Source organism: Colletotrichum destructivum, chromosome 7 (assembly GCF_034447905.1).
Source record: "Colletotrichum destructivum chromosome 7, complete sequence".
NCBI lineage: Eukaryota > Fungi > Ascomycota > Sordariomycetes > Glomerellales > Glomerellaceae > Colletotrichum > Colletotrichum destructivum.
The window spans coordinates 1,466,848-1,479,078 of NC_085902.1; the positions used below are offsets into that span (position 1 = coordinate 1,466,848).

The 12,231-nt window shown below is 55.1% G+C and overlaps 6 protein-coding genes across 6 annotated transcripts; 3 read left to right on the plus strand and 3 right to left on the minus strand.

Annotated features, from left to right (window-relative positions):
• Positions 1-216: 216 nt before the first annotated feature.
• Positions 217-1,125, minus strand: CDEST_11013 (Putative U4/U6.U5 small nuclear ribonucleoprotein component Snu23; the record flags this gene model as incomplete). Its single annotated transcript, XM_062927169.1, has 1 exon — positions 217-1,125. The coding sequence occupies exon 1, from the start codon at positions 928-930 to the stop codon at positions 217-219; it is 714 nt and encodes a 237-aa protein (XP_062783220.1). The 5' UTR covers positions 931-1,125.
• Positions 1,126-1,264: 139 nt separating this feature from the next.
• On the plus strand, positions 1,265-2,380 carry CDEST_11014 (Putative tetrapyrrole methylase, diphthine synthase, tetrapyrrole methylase, subdomain 2). The gene is made up of 2 exons (XM_062927170.1): positions 1,265-1,539; positions 1,632-2,380. Exons 1-2 carry the CDS (start codon positions 1,405-1,407, stop codon positions 2,355-2,357), a joined length of 861 nt encoding a protein of 286 aa, XP_062783221.1. The 5' UTR covers positions 1,265-1,404; the 3' UTR covers positions 2,358-2,380.
• A 1-nt stretch (position 2,381) lies between these two features.
• CDEST_11015 (Putative general stress protein, FMN-binding split barrel) lies at positions 2,382-3,271 on the minus strand. Its single transcript, XM_062927171.1, has 2 exons — positions 2,948-3,271; positions 2,382-2,889 (listed from the first exon to the last, which is right to left on the minus strand). The coding sequence occupies exons 1-2, from the start codon at positions 3,143-3,145 to the stop codon at positions 2,461-2,463; spliced, it is 627 nt and encodes a 208-aa protein (XP_062783222.1). The 5' UTR covers positions 3,146-3,271; the 3' UTR covers positions 2,382-2,460.
• A 2,260-nt stretch (positions 3,272-5,531) lies between these two features.
• On the plus strand, positions 5,532-8,249 carry CDEST_11016 (uncharacterized protein). The gene is made up of 2 exons (XM_062927172.1): positions 5,532-6,484; positions 6,540-8,249. Exons 1-2 carry the CDS (start codon positions 6,467-6,469, stop codon positions 7,950-7,952), a joined length of 1,431 nt encoding a protein of 476 aa, XP_062783223.1. The 5' UTR covers positions 5,532-6,466; the 3' UTR covers positions 7,953-8,249.
• A 31-nt stretch (positions 8,250-8,280) lies between these two features.
• On the minus strand, positions 8,281-9,128 carry CDEST_11017 (uncharacterized protein; the record flags this gene model as incomplete). The annotated part of the gene is made up of 2 exons (XM_062927173.1): positions 8,281-8,286; positions 8,544-9,128. The coding sequence occupies 2 exons, from the start codon at positions 9,126-9,128 to the stop codon at positions 8,281-8,283; spliced, it is 591 nt and encodes a 196-aa protein (XP_062783224.1).
• An 884-nt stretch (positions 9,129-10,012) lies between these two features.
• Positions 10,013-12,131, plus strand: CDEST_11018 (Putative S-adenosyl-L-methionine-dependent methyltransferase superfamily). The gene is made up of 12 exons (XM_062927174.1): positions 10,013-10,063; positions 10,162-10,249; positions 10,315-10,350; positions 10,427-10,520; positions 10,577-10,599; positions 10,674-10,692; positions 10,746-10,868; positions 10,927-10,949; positions 10,998-11,035; positions 11,096-11,233; positions 11,303-11,722; positions 11,780-12,131. The coding sequence occupies exons 2-12, from the start codon at positions 10,223-10,225 to the stop codon at positions 11,871-11,873; spliced, it is 1,035 nt and encodes a 344-aa protein (XP_062783225.1). The 5' UTR covers positions 10,013-10,063; positions 10,162-10,222; the 3' UTR covers positions 11,874-12,131.
• The last annotated feature ends 100 nt before the right edge of the window (positions 12,132-12,231 follow it).

The window sequence follows — 12,231 nt, forward strand, 5'->3', positions numbered from 1 at the left end:
TCCAGCCGGTGAGGTTGCCGCTTCGGTATGGCGGACGGTGCTGCCACCGCCATATAGGTACCGTAAAACGCCGGCGAACATCGTGATGAACCAGCCTGCTGTTCCACGCTGCCAAACAAGGGTATCATTTTTGCATCCTGCGACATCATACAACTCTTGAACCACGCGAACCCCTTTCTCCACCACCAAAACCCAACCCTCCAACCCTCAATCAGATTATTTCTTCTTGGCCCCTCCGAAGCCGGTGATGCCCATCGCCGCCATCATGTCATCCTCGTCGTGCTCGCCCTCGATCCTCACGTCCTCCCCGTACTCGAGCTTAACCTTCTCGGCTGCCTCCCTCTCCGCCCTCCTCTTCTCGTCCGCCTCCTTCCTCTTGCGCCTCCGCTCCTCGGCCTCCTTCAGGCTCTCCTCCTCCCGCAGCGCGAGGCGTTCCTGTAGGCTCGTCGCCTTCTCCTTCTCGAGGTCTTGGATCCGCTGCCAGTGCCACTCGATGCGCTCCCGTACCTCGTCGGCCGTCGCGCGCCGCACCTCGTTCGTCTGCCCCGTGTTGGCCAGGTGCTGCGGCGTGTTCATGTGCTCAACGTACTGCTTGTTGTCCTTAAACGTAAGGTCGCAGGGCTCGCAGTAGAAGCCGGCGCCGCGCCCGCGCTTGCCCACGCCCGCGCCCGCCGGCACCAACTGCGTCTTGCCGACCTGCGCGCTGAGGTCCAGCACGTTGCGCCTCGCCTGTGTGAATGTTTCGTTGCCCGTCAGGGGCTTGTGGTATTTCTTGCCGGCCAGCTTCGCCTCGTATCGCGCCTTGGACTCCTCCTTTTCCTTGGCCTCGCGGTCCTTGGCCTTGGCGGCGTACTCGTCAAGGTCCCATGTTTTGCGGAAGTCGGTGTCGCCCGCCGGCGCGCCGTAGGCGCTTCCTTTCTTGTCGGCCATTTGCGCGAAGATATGGTGTGTGGTGAGGCGTCTGTGGTTTCGGCACAGGGGAAGGGCGCGCGTATCGTCCTGGTGGAGGGTGTTGTGCTGGAACTCTTGCTGCACTGCACGTTGGGTGGCTAGATGGAAGCAGGTTCCATACGCGTTCGATGATGGAATTTAATGCCTTGGGGGGATATCTAGCCCGGGGAAGGGAGAAAGCCGACGAGGCTGCAGGGGTTCAGAGGAGAAATTTGGTAGGCAGGGAGGGGATTGGGCTAGGTCCAGGGGCTCCAGGGGTGTGATGGTGGGGTTATAACGCTAATAAAAAAAACGTCTACCCCTCCATCCATCCCGCCGCCCGCCTCCCCATCCAAGACGATGCGAAGAGAAAAAGCTGCTCCCAGTCCCGTTTGAGAGTTCCTCGTGACTGTCGACCGACGAGTGTCCGAATCTTTAATCCTTCTTGGCCTTCCCAAAACACTACCATCCAAGATGCTGTACCTCGTCGGCCTCGGTCTGTCGGACGAGACCGACATCACCGTTAAGGGCCTCGAGGTCGTGAAGAAGGCCTCTAGGGTCTACCTCGAAGCCTACACCAGCATCCTCCTCGTTGACAAGGCCGTCTTGGTGCGTTGACTCGTCTGTCCCTTTATCTTCTGTCTTACAATGAGGCTCAACCATGGGAGTTCTCTAACACCTCTATTTTGCCCCCCTAGTAGGAGAGTTACTATGGCCGCGACATCGTAGTCGCCGACCGCGAAATGGTCGAGTCCAACAGCGACGAGATCCTCCGGGACGCCCAAACCGAAGATGTCGCCTTCTGCGTCGTCGGCGACCCCTTTGGCGCCACGACGCACACCGACCTCGTCCTGCGCGCGCGCGAGCTCGGCATCCCCGTCCGCACCGTTCCCAACGCCTCCATCATGTCCGGTATCGGCGCCACGGGCTTGCAGCTGTACAACTTTGGCCAGACCGTCTCCATGGTCTTCTTCACCGAGACCTGGAAGCCTGCGTCCTTCTACGACCGCATCAAAGAGAACCGCGATGTTGGTCTGCACACGCTTGTGCTGCTCGACATCAAGGTCAAGGAGCAGAGCCTCGAGGACATGGCCCGCGGCCGCAGGGTCTACCAGCCGCCGCGCTACATGACCGTCGGCCAGTGCGCCGCGCAGATGCTCGAGATCGAGGAAGAGAAGCAGGAAGGTGTTTACACCGCCGACAGCCTGGCCATCGGAGCGGCGCGCGTGGGAGGCAAGACTGAAAAGTTTGTCGCTGGCACATTGAAGGAGCTGTGCGACACGGACGAAGCCCTGGGAGGCCCGTTGCACAGCATGGTACTGCTTGGCAGAAGGGCGCACGAGCTAGAGCGTGATTACATCCGCGAATTTGCTGTCAACAAGGAGACGTTTGATAAAAGCTGGAACGCAGAATATGGGAAGCAATAGTCATCATTCATATCCCGTAATTCGGGTTGGTACTGTCCCCCCGATAGGCCCCCTGCTGTGTGCTATTTGTACATGTTCTTCATTACCGATCCGTCCTGACATATCAAGAAGAAGAAGCCGCGGAACGATACTGCTCCACCTCCTGAGACGACACCTCCCTCAACTTGTTGACCTGAGCCGCGTTGCCCGTAACGACACCCTCTGCCAGCTGGACGACCTTGCCGACAATGGTGGCGTTGCTAACGGCGTAGGTGATGCTGGTAGTCTTGACACGGATGATGCCAATGCGAGGATCGTTCTCGGAGCCATCGTGGGTACCGTCACCAAGATCGCCGAGCCAGGCCTTCAGGGTGGGGCTGTAGTGCTTCTTGACCAACGAGCGGTCGGTAATAACGCTGGAGACACCTGAGACGGACGCCCAGTCGCCGGAACTGTTGATGAAGGCGATGTTGATGTGGGGGTCGCTGTCGATCTCGTCCGTCTTGTGAGACTCGGTGTTGGTGTGGAAGAGCAGATCGATACCGCCGTTTTCCTAGACAAAGTGGTTAGTAGGTTTTCTCTCGTGATTAAGACGCTCGGCAGGAACGAACCGTGGCAGCAAGAGCCATTGCGCGGGAGACGAGCGCGCCCGACTTGGCGTCTCTGGTGGTCATCATTCCAAACTTGGACTTCTCGGCGAACTTGACAAAGGTCTCGACCTTCTCCTTAACGGAGACGTCATTGTCAAGGTTGGCGGCCTTGTAGGGATCAGCCGTCTTGTTTCCGGTGTCTGCGTTGGAGAAAGACATTGTGATTGAGCTTTGAGAGGATTGGGTCTACTGAAGAAGAAGATGGATGGTGGTTGTGTTGGATTATTCTTGCTCAGTCGATGTGAATTGACTTGTTGGTGTTTCTTTTCGTCAAGAGTACGGGGGAGCAATGGGTTTTGTTGACGAGAGGTTTTGGCTGCTAGACCATTTGAACCCATTAGGCGAGCTGACCTCATCGCCATCGCTACACTATCTGTAGCAGGCACGGCCATTTCATCATCGGAAAGCACGTTAGGTGACTGTGGTTGCGCGGAGGGGAGCTGTCATCGGCAAGACATGATGACGTCAAGGGCGGAGTAAGGGGAGCACTGCGGTTCACTACGACACGCAGAGACCGCGGAGCCAGAGGCGAGACTCATGGGCACTGTGGCTCGTTGGAGACCTAGGTAGACGTAATTTATGGGGAGCACTCATCATAGATCATCTGTCTGCTTGCTTGCTTGCTTGCTTCGCCCGAGCTTTGTTCAATGCGAGCATTGGCCGGAAGATGGCTGAAATTGGGCCTAGCTGACATTTGACGTTGCGCAGGGGCGTTGCTGCTTTTACTGGGACAGGAGAACGTGACGAGCGAACAGATGGGGCTTTAGCCTCTCTTTCATCGAGTTCTCATCCGGATCTCGTATGAATGAAGGGGAGGGGAGGGGTTCGTTCGATGGGACGAGCGAGGAAATGTTTCTCTCGTACAGGTATCTGCACAGTGGCATGTTGATCCTCCTCTCAGCTTGAGATTTCTAGCTGTGCGTGTTGCGTGCGCCAAAGCCATTGCGGGGCATGGTCTGTGTGGCTTGCTCTCTAATGCCATGCATCTCTTCTGCACATATCTAGCAAAAGTATCTGTAGGCCATTGCAATATGGAGCATGGAAACTCCAGCCTCAAGAAAGGATTGATTGAGTCCCACCATGGCCATCGTTGCTTGTCCAACACCCAGATAGTGCAATTCCGGCAGGTCCCATTACGTCGAAGTAGGTGTCCGTAGGTACAAGCCGATCTTGCGTCCAAACATCGATCGTGAGACAGCTCGGGAAGCTGCTTCGGGTGATCCAAGGGTACCGTTAACGAATGACCTGTACTTCGTACCTTCTCTTACCCGAGCTCTCAAAGTAGACCCGTCATGTGGCGGGTGCAAATCTGTATGTGTTGTTACAACTGCCAGTCAATCGACAAATCCGGAGCTCGTGAAGATCCCGGGCCGAAGGTGCGACACGAGCACGAGTGGACAGTGTTGGGGCTCATACCTCCCTCTTACTTTTGTCGTCCGGCCGGTTGCCCGCTGTAGCATGGTCTAGTTTCTGTTGCTTCTAGATCCGACCAGGGGCAAGACACATTAGCAGATGCGGGAGACACCTGTACAAATCGCTTTCTTGCCTGGCTACTAGCTTACCTAGGACATCCTTCCACATGTCATCTCCTCTTCCCTCCTGCTCCATTCTTGAACCCTTTGCTCCCATGTCAGCATTGTAGGTCTGTACCTCAGAAGCTATCGAGGTAAAGGGGTTCGGTAATCGTTCGGAGCCGACTCGTCTCCCTCCTCCTCCGGTCCCGGCTCCCTTCCCGGTAACGTCCATCGATCAAAAAGCAAAAAGGGAAAAAAAAAGAAAGAAAGAACCGCGTCGTCATTCCCCGATTGGGTTGCCCACGGAACACTTGATCTTTTATGTCACGCATCTGCAATGAATCGGCAGGCAGTCGCAGGCTCGCAGCCTGTCCCACTCGTCGGGAACCCCACCAACCAATTGCTGCATCTCCCGACTTGTGTGTCGTGGCAGTCGCATGAGCGTCTGTCTGTCTGTCTATCTATTTACTTTTATCAGGAGCTGCTGTCGTCGTTGAACCCAATCTACCTAGGTATTATCGTTGCCCAAGTAAGGGAAGAAAGGGGGAACTGGCATCACCTACCGCTTAGTACCTTCATAGCACACACCGCACCTGCCCAGACATGTAATCTTTCCAATCCGTCAGCCCCTCTCCCTCTCTTTCCTTCCCGTCCCGTTACGTGCACGCAGCCCATCATTCCGTATACCACCTAAGGTACCTTGACTGTGTACCGAACCAAGTTCTCACTTCAACCTGGGAGGAAGGGATGAAGAAGGGAAGGAAAGTGCTCCCACGCGTCGCCTAAAAGAAGCTCTGGCCAGGGTTTCGGCGGACGTCGGCAATCGTCAAAGCTGAGACGGGACCAGAATCCCCAAGTGAAAATCGGCTGCCGCTCTTGCTGCTCATGTGCTGGAGCTTAGGTGCTGCTGTCCGTTTCCATTCGCCCTTTCCTCTGTTGGAGTCTGTCTGGTCTGGGCAGTCAGTCCCTTCCCTTCGCACTTTCCACTTTCCCCCGTCCACTGTCTCCCTCCCACCTAAAGCACCGCTTACCCTTTTCCCACCCTCCGTCATCTTCGACCCTTTTTCTTCTACTTTTCTTCTCCTTCCCCTCGTGACTCCTTCAACTTCGATTATCTCCGTCATCGCTTAGAGCACTGCATCTCTTCCGATGAAGGACGAAACACGGCTGATTGCACTGATATTGGTCCTCGCCGTCATTGAACTAGCGTAGTGATTTTGATTCCCAGTCACGATCACCCGACTCTGGCGACCAAACCCGGGCAAGCCGGATACGGTATTTCAACGCCCGACTTGACGCCAGGTGCTCAGCAGCAGAGAGCCTGCAACAGATCCTCTTTCTCCGCTCAGCGACCTCATGCAACCTGCTTGATTACATCCACACAACCGAGAGTCGGTCAATCGCCCACCATCACCCACTTTCGCCGAGTTTATTCCTCCGCGACTCGACGACATCTCATTCCCTCCCTTACTCAACCAATCGCCAACCCAACCACTCACTCGGCTTCTGATCTCACCGCGGGCTTGGCTGACTCTCTCCTCCACCAACTAACATTGCGAAGCGGCCCACCATAACTTCAGGACGAACATCCGAACCACATTCTTCTTCAAACCCCCGTTTCACCTTTTCACGCTTGTCGTGGGTCGCATCGCAACCTCGACTCGCTTAAGTGACTCGTCATACCCTGCTTCGCCGGAACTTGTTCCATTTTGTCAACCCCCGGCTTCCTAGGCGTCAGTGAAGTTGTTCGGCAATCAAATCCGTCGCGGATGCTCATCGGAAATCCGGCGGGCAGCATACTTTTTTCTCTCGCCCTGACCTTACCCATTTTCACCATCCCGCCACGCCAATCACGTCAACCGGTTGCAATTCAAGTTCATCGGTCGCAATTCGCCGCCGTTCGTCCCAGCTGACTAACCTTGAATCCCCTCAAGCCTTAAGGTCGAAGCCATCTCAGCCCACGACCATGGCGCATCGAGATATGGTGCGTTTTCTTCCGACAACTACCGTCTGTGTTGTGTGATCTGACCGAGATGCAGGAAATCTTGCCGTGGGAGTGTCGTGATGTGGAGGATCACGCCGAAGCTTACTACAACCACCCGCTTCGGTCCAAAAACAAGGTGCTCGCTGATGAGAACGAAAGATTGAAGAAGCTTCTCCGCGAAAACGGCATCGCTTGGTCGTCCATCTCCGCCGCCTACCAAAGGCAGGGCCGGGCTGGCCGACGCACTCGCTCCTCCATCTCGTCCCAGACTCACCCGTATCCCTATCTACCGACTGAGGTCTTGTTGCGCATTCTCAAGTACTCTTTGACGTCCAAGGACCCCATCATTGATCCTCTGTCGAAGCTCAAGCCCGAAAACCTGACCCCCCACGAGAGAAGTCGCGGCAATCAAATTGCCATTCACTTCTTGGTGACATGCAAGGCCATGCACGAGGAGGGCAGTCGCATACTGTGGGGCCAGAATTCTTTCGCCTTCACCACGCACGAGGCCGTTCGCAACTTTGCCGACCTGGATTTGGCCTACCGCAAGAACATCAAGCACGTCAACTTCCGTATCATTGCCCAATTCTTCGACGACAAAAAGCGCAAGCACAAGCTCGAACGGTCGTACCACCCCGCCCTCAAGAGCGATATTACTCTTCGCACGATCCCCCGCGTCAATGAGCATACCTACGCTCGCGGCGGCTTCCGCTGCTACTCCTGGGGTCAGGTGACTGACTTCCTTCGCGCTCTCCGCGCTCCCTACGACCCGAAGCACGACCTGAAGCTTGTCCGCCCAAGACTTTTTCCCGGTCTCGAGTCTCTCAGAATCGACCTCGTCAACTTCTTGGACGACTTCTTACCCATGCCTGGCAGCGATCTTCACGACATGGCTTCCCATGAGCTAGGTTGCTCCCTCAACGAGCTGCAAGTAACCGGCCTGCCCATCGATGACGCTGGTAGCAAGGCGACAGGTGAGCTTACCGGCCTTTTGCGCGATGAGGGTCTTTTTCTAGCCGGTCTCCCCTCGTTCGTTCAGCTCAAGAACGCGCTCAAACCACTTCCCGGTATCTCGAGTTGCGCCCGTGTTGTTCGGGCCTGGAAGACTTTGAAGACGAAGAAGGGTAGCGACGATTCGTCATCCAACGATATTGATTCGGATTCAGAGTCAGAGGTGGGCCATCACCATCCTCGCGAACCCATCATGCCGCCTGCCCCTCGGGAGGAGGGCCACCCCAAATCTGCGCCCAACCGCAAAGATCTCACCATCTGGAAGAAGGTACCCAAAACCAGAGATGGGGACGAACGCCAGTGGACTGAGTTCTGTCGTAGCAGTGGCTACCCCATGGAAGATATTGAAGAGATGATGGGCGATGATGATGAGCTTGGTGTCTGCCCCTGCTGCGGCGAGCCTCATCCCAGTCTGCTCGACCTTCTTGAGATGGACATGGACATGGACGAGTTTTAAGTGCCGAGCATCCTACTACGACAGGCATTTGTCTTGACTTGTTGGTATCAAACGGCTATACAATATTGAGGACTAAGGATCATTTGAAAAAATGGACGCGTCAGGAGTTTGTCACGCATGGTATTCGAGGGGTGGTTTGAGGATATCGGAAGGAAAAGCTTACGGAGTTACTTTGCTCAGGACACGAGATTATGATACCACACTTTGCCAAGGGCACATAGATACCATGTTTAGCTAATGATGGGGCACATAAGGTCGGCCTCTACCCCATGCTATGGAATTCAAACAATACTCACGATACCCTCAGTTGCCCAGGTGATTCATGTGCTTATAACTACGTTTGTAGTCAAGACCCCATGGTCAACAAATATCGGTTCTTCCAGATCATGCCTGAGAGGTTAAGATTGCGGCCATCGTCTGCGGGCCTATCCGTATTTGTTTCGCCGCTAGTCCGTATACTCAAATGACCTACCTGGTACTCCCTCCATCCTTTTCACTTGGGTGGGAGGAAAAAGAGTCCCTAACAGGGTTCAGGTATCCCGTTGACTCCTTGTTCCGCAGATCTGTCTCCAAGTCAGCAACCCTACTCACCGCGCTGTCAACGTTCCTCTGGACATCGGAGAACACCTCGCGGAGCTTGTAGACGTCCCACGATCTGCTGAGCTCGTATTCGTCGGGGACGGTCCCCTCGGCGGCCAAGGTCGCCCTCCGGCTCCCGGCGCCGGGGTCGACAGCGGTAGCGGCGGGGCGGGCCCAGGACTCGGGGTACACGCTCGTCTCCCTCCGCTTAGCGTTGTTGTTGACACGGTCCGCGTCGTAGACAGCGCGTTCGACGTCGAGGAGGCGGCGCCGGAGGGCAGCTAGGTCGTGCTGGCTTCGTTTTATCATTGCATAGAGCTTGTAGGGGTCCCACGTAGCGTCGATCTCTGCCTGGGGGGTGCGTAGGGCTGGCGGTGATGAGAGTGAGGAGGAGTAGGAGGAAGGAGAGTAGATCTCGTCCCAGTCGATTGAGAGTTGGTGGTCGGAGAGGAGGGGCATGCAGGAGTCGTAGTCTGGGCGGGCGCGGAGGGCGTCGAGGGCCGCGAGGGTGGGCGCGTGAATCGGGCCGTGGGTTGTGTGGTATGCTACCACGCCTCGCTGGGGGAAGGTGAGGCCTGGGTCCGGAGTAGAAGGCATAGCTTTGAATAGGGTCTTGTTGGTTGTCTAACTTCCTGAGTAGCGTCAACTGGGAGTGAAGTTGGGCTCTTGCGTTTTGCCGACCTGGTTTATATAGAAGATCTGTGGGAGGCTTGGCGCAAGGAGCTCATGGTGAATACTCGCTGTTGGGTCTGCGGGACGGCAGCCCAACGCTCGGGGGTGCTTCTGGCAGTTATAGGGGGCGACGTGAAATATGAGTTTTGAACAATGCCTTTCAAGTCTTTGTTTGGCTTACTTCTGCAAGCCAAAGTCATGTTCTGGTACATTGTGGGGGGGCATCGGAACAGTACCGCTCACAACAGTGGGCGGGTATGTTGTTTACAACACGAAGCCTGGAAATGTTTTATCTTGCACCGCGAATACAAAACATTGGTTTCTTCTGCTCTCGTCTTGTATCATCTTGCTCTTATTCATCTCGTCAGCTTGGAACTTCATAGTGAATGGGAAGAGTAGCATGTCTTCACCACAACCGCGATCGGGTATGGATCGTCGGGTCCGACCAAGGCTTCGAAAGCGCATGGATTGCGATTCTGCCAAGGGTGCATTACTCCTCTTCGGATGTAATTCAGCCTGTTCCGGTGCAGGCACCACCTCACTTTGCAATCCCCTTCGGTTGCTGGCCTATCAAGTATCCTTGATGCGCCAACGGTCTGTGAGCATGACCCAATCATAGGCTCAAGTTAACCCGTTCTAACTGAACGATGCAGTTGTTACCCTGCACTTGACTATCCAACCGAGATGGTGGACTCCGCGAGCGTGCCACTGTGACGCTCTGAAATCCCAGATGAGATAAGTGGTGGCAGGGGGTGGCCATTCGTATTTAGGACCCATTACCCCCTCATTGACTTGACATGTGAGAGTTTCTGCTCTTCGACGCCCATATTCTGTCCTTCATCCCTACAATTTGTCTTTAAGTAAGTGTAATTGTTTCCAGTACCCTCGCGAGTGACAACCCCCTATAATCCCTAGCGTGCCCGTCCTCGTCACACTGTGCACTCGCTTATGCAAGTAGGCCTTGAATAGCTCGACTCTTTTCGCCCATTTCCCTCCGTTTAAAACCGCAATACCCGGAAATGCAGAACCCTCAAGCTGACCAGACGGTAAACTCTGTCCCCCAGGGACTAAAATGGCAAGTGAGGGCTAATTCCAGCCTGCGGTTTTCTAGCCTGTAGAGGTAGACACCGCCGAAGAGTCTGATGATGTGAGTGTTTCCTTTCGAGCAAGCTCCAGCAACGTGCCTCGGTGGCTTTCGAGCATGATGGCTAACTGTAGATCAGCTCCACGAGGTGTCCTCTCTGGCTTCGTTGCGCTCGAGCATCCTTGAGCATCAAGCCGAAAATGGCCGGACTTACCACTCCATGAGTGCTGGAAGTGGGTAGCACAATCTTTATGACCGCATCAGCGATGTAGCTGATTTCTCGTTACAGAGTACAGTTATCCAAATGACGAGGTAAGGTTTCGAGGTTATCAACGACGCCCAGCGTTCATTGTGAAGACAATTGTTGATTTCGTTCATGACAACAGCGAGAGAGCGACCGCCTAGGTAACTACTACAGCACGCTTGCTTCAACATCAACAGGCTAACATGGCGCAAAGATTTGCAACACCGCATCTGGATAATTTGCCTCAAGGGCGAGTTGGCAATCTCGCCAGGCCACAAAACAGCCAAGCGTGTGCTAGATATGGGTACCGGAACAGGTATCTGGGCGATTGACTATGGTACGTGCATGCGCTCTCATCGATTCCAGATTTTGGTTAAGCTGACATAGAAACATAGCGGACGACCATCCGTCGGCCGAGGTTAGCTTCCCCCAAGGTACACGCGGGATCTTGTCTGACACGTTCTAGGTCATCGGCGTTGATCTTAGCCCCATTCAGCCTGAGTGGTGAGTGTTGTGCATTCATTATTTGACGGCCTTTCAACGAATTCTGATTGAGTTAAACAGGGCCCCCCCGAACTGTGTATTCGAGCTGGACGATTTGGAGAAGAGCTGGACTTGGAACAAGCCCTTTGACTTCATCTACTGTCGGGCCATGGAGGGTTGCTTTTTGAACGGGCCAAAGATGGTCAAAAAGATCTACCAGTAAGTAAGCGATCGTGATTGTGGATGGCGATGCCTCCGGGATACCTAGGACCTAAACATTATGCATAGGGCCTTGACGCCGGGTGGTTACCTTGAGGTCGGAGGACTAGAGCTCCCGCTGGGGTGCGATGACGACAGCGTACCCAAGGACTCGTCCCTATGGCAATGGCACACGCTTCTTCAGGAGGCTGCCGAGAAGATCGGGCGGCCCCTAGAGGGGCTGGGGAAGGAGACGGAGGCCATGAAGGATGCCGGCTTTGTCGACATCACGCGCAAGGACTTCGTCTGGCCGCTGAACTCGTGGCCGGCGGACCCGCATCTGAAGGAGCTTGGTGATTGGCATCGTGCCAATCTCGACATGGGAATTGAGGGGCTTTCCATGGGACTGCTCACTCGTGTCCTGGACTGGACCAGGGAGGAGGTTTTGGCGCTCTGTGCTGGTGTTCGGAGAGATCTGCGGAACAGAAGAATGCATGCGTACTGGAAGATGTAAGTGCCGACTGATCGAAATAGATCTGCGGTAGGGTCTATTACTAACACTCACAGTCATGTCGTCTACGCCCGGAAGCCAGAGAAGACGGAGGAGTTGGAAGAGTCAAAGGAGTCGGAGGGTGAGGCCGCGGAAGAGGCTGCAAACTGATTGAAACTTTGCCGGTTCTCGGCCATGCCGAAGCGTCTTCGCTGCCACTACTTTCTCCCTAGAGGCATCCCGAACCTGTCTTGGTAGACTTGTCTGATTTCCCTGGCTACTCAAGGAGAGGAGTCATGCATATGTCTACGGAGATGCTAGAGAATTCGATGATTGAACGGCGGTAACAGCAACTGGAATGGCAGAACGGTTTGCCTCGTGTGAACTAATGTTCAGTTTCTCCCAACCACTTGTCCGTCTGCCGCCTCAAGCCCGGGCAAGAGACAACTGTGGCGGCCCCTTTACGTTGCCCGCTGGACCGGCGCCGGACTCGGCACCGGCAGATCCCCACATCCCGGGGGTCGGTTGT